Here is a 9,934-nt window from a genome sequence, read left to right on the forward strand (position 1 = left end):
GTTATTTTAATTCAAAAATCTCATTGATAAGCACCTTTTCATACTCACAACACATCAGGGTTGTTCTCGATTGTAACTTTAGGTCTACAAATACAATGAATTTGGCAGTATATTTAAATTTCAGCGTGGTGGATAGATTGTAGATGTTGCTGCATGTGTGAAGCTTTCATCAACAGCTACATAGACCTCCGTGGCAGGGTTATCCCGATCCCCTCAGTGCATCACCTCATCTGATGACTTTCATGAGATGGACATTTTGTGCTGTGCTGTCAGTGCATACAATTGTACCACAAAGCTGAATTCAGTAGAGTGATCACTGCTATTAAAGTGTCTTTCATAATTGAACACTTGGAACACTAGACTGTTTAGTGTGGCTTTCATTCACTTTATTTACAGTTCATGGCATTGTCATATACAGTTCCTGTATTGCTTTATGTGATGAAAGCCAAATGTGTAATGTTAACATGGAGTCAGCCAGTTAGCTGCCTACACCTTAGCTCTCTTTTTCACATTATATTTCTTAAAATTTTGGGGAATGTGTAGCATGAAAAGTCCTGCTGCATTAGCTTAAAGTAGTTCCTGTTTTAATCATAGACGAATAGACAACAATCAGTTGGAATCATTTGGTTCTGAAGAAGTCAAAACATGAAGATTATTAGGCAAAAAATGAAGTTACAAGGAGGCCCTTTTTTCTGATGTGGATTTGGGAATATTTTATCACTGAAAAGAGTCACTGTTAGCAGTTCATGTCTACAACCACACATTCTCTGATGTACTGTACTATGCATGACTCAGCGGGTGACATCTTTAACCATACGTGTATTTCAACAACAACATTGCCAGACAGGATGACAAAGCAGAAGAAGAAATTACAAAAGTTTAAGGGTAGCACTGGAATATTGCAAGAAAATCACCAGGTCAGTACTTTTTATGTTTCTAATCTTTGCATCTGTATGGACTCCTGGCTGCACATTCAAGGCTGTCCACAATGCTGGTTTTGTTGGGAAACAAAGCTGCAGGCCTCCCCGCTTGTTAGGAATTAATCACTGTAGTGCTGGGAGCCATGAATTCTCCTTCACCTCCTCCTCTTTTCTTTTTTTCTCTCCCATAACACACCAGTTCCCAGGGAGAAGTGACACTGTGATTAACAGTAGTCTTGATGTGAAGAGCTTCTTGCTGAACACAGTAGGCAGGAGAATGGCATGAAAGGTTAGGCTTCCAAAGTAAGTGTGAGTGTATGCATGTGGGAAGCAAAGGCGGCCATCTAATGTTAAGCCTCTGCAGTTACAGCAGCCACTGGCATATTACAACATATGTATATCAACACACACAACAAAAACAGGCTATGATTTTCTCTCTCCAGCATTAAGCTGCCCAGCACCTCATAATTTTAGGGTGGGAATCACCAGGGGGGAAAATCCTACACTCAGAAATTACTCACTTTGAGAATGAGCACACATGCTGAACACACATGCTAAATACACACTTAAAGACCAAAGAAAGACCCTTTTCAGGCCAACAGCCTAACCAGGTCGGTCCACAGATAAAGGATCAATGCAATTCAACGGTTTGCAGTTTGTTGAAGTCTGACACTGAAATATTTATCCTGTTCCTGCAAATAGTGCTTAGTATCTTTAAACAAATGACAGTTTTCATGCCACAGCAAGTGGTTCATGTCATCTTGAACCTGCATACCATTGTCACTACTCTTCTACCATTGCTATGCTGATGACACCCAGCTATCCAACAGAGCTGAAGAGACACTGGCAGACAACTCTGAGTTGTTGTCAAGACACCACCTTAAGCTTAACCTGGTAAAGACTTGTGTTCCTTCAAGGAAGGATAAACAAATTCACCCCTTCCTCACTAGGGAGGCAGATAAAGTGCTCATTCAGGCATTTGCCATGGCCCAAAACCCCTACCTGTGCATCAGTGCAAACATTTGTTAAATTCTTGCATTCTACAATATCTGTGCATGTCAACTACAGCAGACTTAAGGTATGGTTAGGGTTAGGCAACTTAAGGCTAAGGAAAGATCGTGTTTAGAGTTAATATAGGAAAATCGTAAATATATGTCCGTGATGTGATACAAACTCTATGCTCCTGCATGAAAGTCTGACATGCTATGCACCCATTCACAGTATTTCCTATAAAAGGATTGAGCACTGGACATATACCATGACATGTGGAATCATCCAATTTTGTTGTAATTCGTAGGGATACTGGTTCCTCACCTGGATTACTGCGACTCCCTCCTCACCAAAGTCCCTGCGTCTGCCACTAAAGCTCTGCAGCTAGTCCAGAATCCTGCAGCCCTCCTTGTGTTCAATAACCTAAAGTTTTCACACACCACTATGCTTCTCCATTCACTACACTGGATCCCCATTGCAGCTGGTGTTAAATTCAAAACTCTGGTGCTACCTCCTGGCCATGGCCAGACCCTACACTAGAGCACTGCCCTGCCTCCAGAACACTGACCACCCCGTCACTCTGAGGGCCCTTTGGTTGCTCATCTCCCTAATCAAGGCCCCACAATGGTGGAATGAACTCCTCACTGAAGTTGAGGATTCCCATTTTCCTCAGCAGGCTGGAAACACCTCCACAACCCATGCCCAATATCAAAGTGAATAGTGTAATATAACGGCTATAATGTATCATTTCAAATTGCTGCAGCAGGCAAATGATGTTTGACTTAACCAGCTGTAGCCAATATGTTTATTCATAAAACATGATGACAGTGTATGCAGTACAGCCAGATCAACCACTTATTTGTATATATTTCCTTGATGGTCAATAAAAACAAGCACATTTTGCTAAGGCAAGACTGTAAGCCAGTAAAAACCTCCCCTTTGTATCATTCAATCTTAAGGACTATGGAGCAGCAGGGTGAGCGTCTGAATCAGGTTATGATCTGCTTAGTGTTATGTTTGTTTTTGATATCATGTTAAAAAAAACGTCCTTAAATTGTTCGTGTTCACAGAGCTGGTCAGAGGGTTTGTCTCTGTGTAACGACTATGTATGTGTGAGAGTGTGTGCATATCTGTGTGTAAGTGTGTGTCAGATGTATAATAAGTCAAAATATTCCTATTCGCCAGCTTCAGTCAGGGTCTGACGATGTATTTAGTATGGGCCAGGGGGGTCAGGGGCCAGTGGAAATAGGCTGTGGACAAAATACACTGCGTATTTTGTCCACAACCTATTTTCACTTGACAGGAACTATGAAAAGAGAACATATTTCTCCTGTGTTAGCATCTCTCCATTTGCTCCCTGTACAATTCAGAACAGAATTTAAAATCCTCCTCCTCACCTACAAAGCCCTTAATGGTCAGGCACCATCATGTCTGAAAGAGCTCATAGTCCCCTATTACCCCACTAGAACACTGAGCTCCCAGAACTCAGGTTTGCTTGTGGTTCCTAGAGTCTCCAAAAGTAGAATGGGAGGCTGAGCCGTCAGTCATCAGGCTCCTCTACTGTGGAACCATCTTCCAGTTTGGGTCCGGGAGGCAGACACCCTCTCCATATTTAAGAGTAGGCTTCCTTTTTGATAAAGCTTTCAGTTACGGCTGTCTCAGGCTTGGCTTGAACCACCCCCTAGTTCTGCTGCCATAGTCTTAGACTACCAGGGGACTTCCCATGATGCACTGAGCTCCTCTCTCCTCCTCTTCCTCTCCATCTGTATGCATTCATATGGCATCATTGGTCGTTACTAACTTGACTTCTTCTCTGTCCAGTAGTTTTGTGCTTTCTCATCTCTCTCCTCTCTCTTACTGTTGCTTTCTGCAGGTATTTCTGCTGCTGGTGCTGCAGAGTCTGGATCTGTGACTGCAAACCACCTACTGCCTCCATGATCCCGCTCAACAACCACTGCTTCAATTATTATGATTATCATTGCTATTATTATATTTAGTTTTATTAGTATTATTATTCACCCTCTTATTATAATTATTAGTTTCATTAGAAGTTTCATTATTGTTATACATCTTTATGTGGTACCTGTACTGTTCCCCCCCCTCCCTTAAAAAACGTACTGCAATATCATGCAGCCATGTTTTCCAACCAATAATGCACCGTTGTGAGCAGTTTCTTATGCACACTACACATGACTCACTTTACAAAGCCAGTCATAAAGTATAAAAGCAATGGCAGAGTTTTGTCCTTCTGGGTTTAACTGTCCAATCATATAACTCTGATTCAGTGCTGTTTAGCAGCTGACTCTTAAATGTCAATTTTGTATCTTATCAGTTGAACACATATGTAATACCACTTGATTACTATTTAGCTCTGAAACATAAACCACAAAGTTGCAAGAATTTTGCACTGAATTGCCTACCTGTAGTAAATTTCAACTTTCTGCAATTTCAACTGACAGAGTGGCTGCCTAGTATGAAGGAAAAACATGCTCATCAATCTACAATACTGGATACAATAATTGAATCATCAGTAGTAAAGTGAAGATAAAAACTACATCAACTGTAGGCATTTAATTAAAATCAGCAGAAAAAGTACTTTCCTTTAACAGTATATTTTTTAATGCTATTTTTTTTATTGTGCTTGCAAGTTTGCACCTTCCACAAATGGTTAGGGAGCTATCCTATAAATTGGCATGCAAGGCACATGGTGGGGAGTAGGCAGATTACAGCAGATACTATCATTGACCTCAGCCTTAGCAGGTGAATGACATTTGCAATGCTACAGTTAAAATTCAATGACACTGAAACAATTGCATATTATTTTCATATTGTGTTAAATTTGCAATGAATTCAAACATTGAATGGTGAACACTCTTTGGAGTTATTTTTGAAAAGAAGGCTGTGAGTCTGACATACTGCAACCACACTCTATGTAGGAAAAACATTAGGAAATTGGAATAGGGGTTAAAGGAAAAACCTAACCTTAAATCTTTTGCCACTTCTATTAAATACACTGCTAGCTACAAACCTGCCCATTTTATGTGAACACAGGAATAGCTTGATGTGATAATCCTGGTTCAGCAAAGCATGGCAATAACAGTATACAAAACATGCCCAAGAACCACTTTTTTTTCACTTTTTTTAAACCATCATGTTTCAATTTGAAATAGAAAGTTTTGGAATCACAAGGCTTTCCTGCAGCATATAGCAGAGACCCACGACTTTAATTTAAATTGAGCCAGCCCCAATATCATCAAAGACATGATTAGACATTTGTCATATATAACATTAACCTTTATGGGAAAGAGCAGAGGCACTATATTGCACAGGAAATGTCACACATAAAATTGAGTAATGCCACCAAGTCCTTGCCAATTGCATAAATGCATACCGCCTCTGCTAAACAATTTTCTGGGAGAAACCCAGCGTGAGTGTTAGGCTATAGCCATTAACATGAGATGTTGGTAAATAGAGATCAAAAAGAGGTTATCCCCTTCATCTAGGAGACTGGGTTGTGACAATAACCAGCCACTACAAGTGGATGTGGCCTGTTTAAATGCAATGTTGTATGTAAGCAGTACTGATAATGCAGTGATGCTTGCAGTGAGCTAGTATCACCAGCAGCCAAGATAGAACAAAACAGTGATCTGATGATGAGACATGAAAAACACACAGCTGTCTGCCTGAACTGTCTTGCAATCTTTACTTTTTTTTCCACCAGATTTCTAAGACAGATGCCTTGATATTAGACTGATAAAATTAAGTGTTTAATTATACAATCCCCTTTGTCCTACCTCCATGCATATTGCAAAACAATAGTATGTACTTGACAACTTGACAACAGTATAATTGGTAAAGTCATGAATTTTTCTGCACCCAGCCATAAAACAGGCCATTTGATTCACAATGTTATACAATTATTCTCATTTGACAGTTTCCCAATGTGTTAAAAAAAATCAAGCTCTCTGGGTACATTGATCTATAGGTAATTGCAAGACTCGAAATGATTCACAGTATCCATCAGACAATGTGAGATAATAATTCAAGTATACTGTCCTTCCTTTTAACACCGTGCTATGATTTTCTCTAAAACTGCCCGATTTCAAACATGAGCTGAACATCACCACTAGCTCATGTAGTAGGATGAAGTAGACCACATAACATTCCAGGTCCTAGTAATTTCTGTTTATCTCTCTCTTTATCTATTTTATTTTATGTCTTCCACCTCTTGAATTCCGCCTCTGGTCTTGGTGACTGTACCTCAGAATAAGAAATGGTTCTCCAAGTCAGAGCCAGAGAGACGACAGGAAAAAGGTTTGGGACATAAAAGGTCAGGCCGATATGACCCTATAACTGGTCTGTTGTTATCTTCCACTATCTTTAATCTGCAGTTGTATATACTTTTATCCCAAGAATATAGCAATATTGTTTAAAAGCAGGATACACATAGCACAGTTTTCAAAGAAAACTCACCCGTCTCTTCATCAATGGCAAATCGTCCAAGCCCGCTCCCATCATGAATAGAGTACTGGATTTCTCCATCTCTGCCAGCGTCATCATCATTAGCGGTGACTTGGAGTAGAGTAGTTCCAATCCGGGCATTCTCTTTAACTAATCCTGTCAAGGCAAAGTGAGAAAAGTATGGGGCGTAGAGGTTTTCGTTCACATCTACCACCTCCACCTCCACATATGTAACAGAGAGCAGAGATACGGGCCTTCCCTTGTCTTTGGCCTTCACAGTGAGGTTGTAGAACTGCTGGGTCTCGTAGTCAAGCTCCTTTGTCAGCCGAATAGCCCCACTGGCCCTGTCTACCTCAAACCATCCGTTGTAGTCATTGGCTAGAGAGTACCTAACCTGACCTCCCAACCCCAAATCTGGATCCTGGGTTTCTAACCAGGCCACAACTGTTCCTACTGGAAGATCCTCCAGAGCCCTGGCTTTGTACACACTGGGGATAAATAGTGGGGGGCAGTCATTTACATCCTCCAATATGATTTTCAAAGTGGTCACAGAAAACCTCTGGCTCCCTTTCTCTGCCTTGTCCCTAGCCTCAATCTTCAGGTTAAAAGTAGAAACAAACTCCCTGTCTAGTTGGCCAGCAACGTACATTATCCCATTACTAGAGTTAATACTAAACTGGGTAGTACTGGTCAAAACATAATACACAATCTCCCCATTGGGTCCAAGATCTTTGTCAGTGGCCTCAACCTGGACGAGATCTGTACCTATGGCAGTGTTTTCAGGTATGACAATTCTATAGCCTCCTTCTTGCAAAAACTGGGGTGCATTATCATTAGCATCTTCTATGTAGACTGTAAGCAAACGCCAGGCAGTTTTCTGCGGCAGGCCAAGGTCATAGATAGTTAGGTTGAGGAGATAGCGATCCCTCTTTTCTCTGTCCATGGAAAGGAAGACACTGATGAGACCAGTCTCCATATCAATGCTAAAACAGCTGTCGGTGTTTCCATCTGAAATAGAGTATAGAATCTGACCGTTGAAACCTGTGTCACCATCGTAGGCATTCACCTTGAAAACACTCGAACCAACCTTTAGGTCTTCCCCCACAGCAATATCTGTGGGAAAAGCTTTGTCAAACTGGGGCGTTTGCCGATTGACAGAAAAAAGGTCAATGAAACCTTCCTCAATTTTGGGCTTGGCGCTAGCTTTGGACTTTTTGAGTAACTTTTCAGCTAACTTTTGGGCTACCCTTGTTTCTTTACAGTTGAAACCTCTGGGAGGAGATTTCCCATGAACAACTGAGATGTTAACAAACATGGGATCGGAAAAGTTCTCACCATCTGTGGCAGTTATTTTGAGACTAAAGACACTGTTCTTTGAACTGGCTGTGGCAAGGGAACGTCGCAGTGCAAGGACCCCTGAATCTGGGTTGAGGTCGAAGTACCCCCATTCGTTCCCTGAAATTATCTTATATTTCACTAGTTCTAAATCATCTATATCAATCGCTGACATTGTGGTAATTGCTTCATCCACCGGGAAATCCCTAGAGATCGCCCCCTGGCATGCTACCTTCTCAAACAATGGCTGGTTATCATTTACATTTTCCAAGTGGATTGTTACATTGACTTCACTCTCTCGCCTGTAAGGTGACCCCCAGTCAGATGCTCTGACAACAAACACAAAGCTCTCTGTTGAGGATTCAAAGTCTAACTCTTTAGTAGTGCTGATGATACCAGAAAACTGATTGATTTTGAAAGGTAATGGCTGAAGGCTGGAAATACTGTAAGTTATGTATCCATTTTCTCCTTTATCCTCATCCACTGCAGAAACTATTAAGACACTGGTCCCAACTGGTACACTTTCATTCACAAACAACTCATAAGAGGACTGAGCGAATGTTGGTGTGTTGTCATTTGCATCCTCAATGGTCACCTGCACTTTAACTTTGAGCTCACTATCTATCTCCAATACCTCAAGATTAAAGACATCCTGGGTGACCTGAGTGAACCAGCGAGTTGTGGAGATGACGCCTGTTAAGGTGTTCATTTGAAAAAAAGCTGAATCTGCAGAAGGTGTCAAAATGTATTCTGCATCATCAGGCTCAGGTTTGATTTTAACGGCCTCTACAATTGTGCCTGGTGGTGAAATTTCATTCAGACTAATTTCATACAACTCCCGCTCAAACTTAGCTTCTCTTGTCTGCTGTTTGTTGACCATAATGTGGACAACCTTGACAGCAGAGAACTTCTGTGGGGTTCCCTTGTCTTTAGCCTGCAATGTGAGGTTACAGCCATAAGGGTAAGTCTCCCAATTTACTGACTCAGAGGCCTTTATGGCAAACTCGCCTTCCTCAGATCTTTCCAAGAAAAACTGCTCTGAGGGGTCTCCACCCACAATGACCAATGATTCTATTTCTCCATTTAAGCCTTCATCTAGGTCCTCAACAGTTACCATGGCATACACCGGGTTTTTATCAAGCCACAAGGGGCTGTGGGTGACCACATTTATCACTGGGGCATGCTCATTCGAGCGCTCTACATGGACAAAAAGCTTGGCTGTGCTGCTGACCCCATTATTTCCATAGAGCTTCATGCCACGGTCCACGGCCAGGATTTCTAAGTCATAGCGGCTCTGCTCATCAACGTTAAGCTTTCCACTGAGAGAAACCACTCCACTGGTTGGGTGTACTGCAAACGGCTCCATTTTTTCCTTGAAAAAATAGTAAAACTCCCCATTGGAACCAATATCTGCATCTGTGGCAGTAACTTGTGCTATGCTAGTCCTGAGAGGTGTGCTCTCCGCTATGGTGACGGAGTACGTGGTGGGTGAGAACAAGGGCCGTAGGTCATTCATATCCAAGACCTGGATGCTGACTTTAGTCCATGTCTCAAGAAGGGCCTCTCCCTTGACAGAGGCCTTCACTGTCAATACATAATTATCCTGAATTTCTCGGTTCAAGATGGCTGCATTTCCACCCTTAGTCCTTATGCGCAAGAAGCAGAAGTCACCCAGCACATACTCCTCTGCCTTGAAAAGCCCTTCATCATCACCTGAGGTGATTCTGTAGCGGATCTCCCAGGAGCGCTGGGCCAGGTGGATTCCCATTTTAACTTTACTGTTGGCATAGGTGCGTGCTGCTGAGTTTTCGTAAACTGTGGCATGGTAGACAGCCTGAGTGAAGCTGAAGTGAGGTCCATCCTGAGGGACCCCTTGGATGTTCTGGCTGCAGCAGGGTGGTGGCTTAAATAGCAGCAACAGCAGCATCAGGGCCAGGCCGAGGAGAGGGGCTCGCATGCCTGCCCACTGGCCCATATTCACATCCATCCCATCATCACTTGATCCTGAAACAGAAAGACAGACAGAGAAGTGGAGAGAAAAGTTAGCCACAGGGGGAGGGATTTACAGCAACAAAAGGCATGCTGCATATCCATGACTTGACCTTTCAACTCCCAGGCCCGACAGGCTACTATTTATCCATTGGACTACACAGATTGATTGGAAGTAAGGAGGGGAGAGGGTGTCTACAGTTACCGGGCAACCAAAATGAAGGCTGACATCATCCTTG

At 42.3% G+C, this 9,934-nt stretch overlaps 1 protein-coding gene across 5 annotated transcripts in view; it reads right to left on the reverse strand.

Moving 5' to 3' along the window:
* The window catches only part of fat3a (FAT atypical cadherin 3a), a 132,201-nt gene extending 122,508 nt beyond the window's left edge, over window positions 1-9,693 (reverse strand). For 3 of the 5 annotated variants that reach the window (XM_040122999.1, XM_040123002.1, XM_040122997.1), the window contains exon 1: window positions 6,384-9,681. In XM_040122999.1, coding sequence (XP_039978933.1) covers window positions 6,384-9,681 — 3,298 coding nt within the window. Of the gene's footprint in view, window positions 1-6,383 lie in introns of all 5 variants that reach the window. The other 2 variants (XM_040123000.1, XM_040122998.1) reach the window with 1 other exon arrangement.
* Window positions 9,694-9,934: the final 241 nt, after the last annotated feature.

Source organism: Xiphias gladius, unplaced genomic scaffold (assembly GCF_016859285.1).
Source record: "Xiphias gladius isolate SHS-SW01 ecotype Sanya breed wild unplaced genomic scaffold, ASM1685928v1 HiC_scaffold_1472, whole genome shotgun sequence".
NCBI lineage: Eukaryota > Metazoa > Chordata > Actinopteri > Istiophoriformes > Xiphiidae > Xiphias > Xiphias gladius.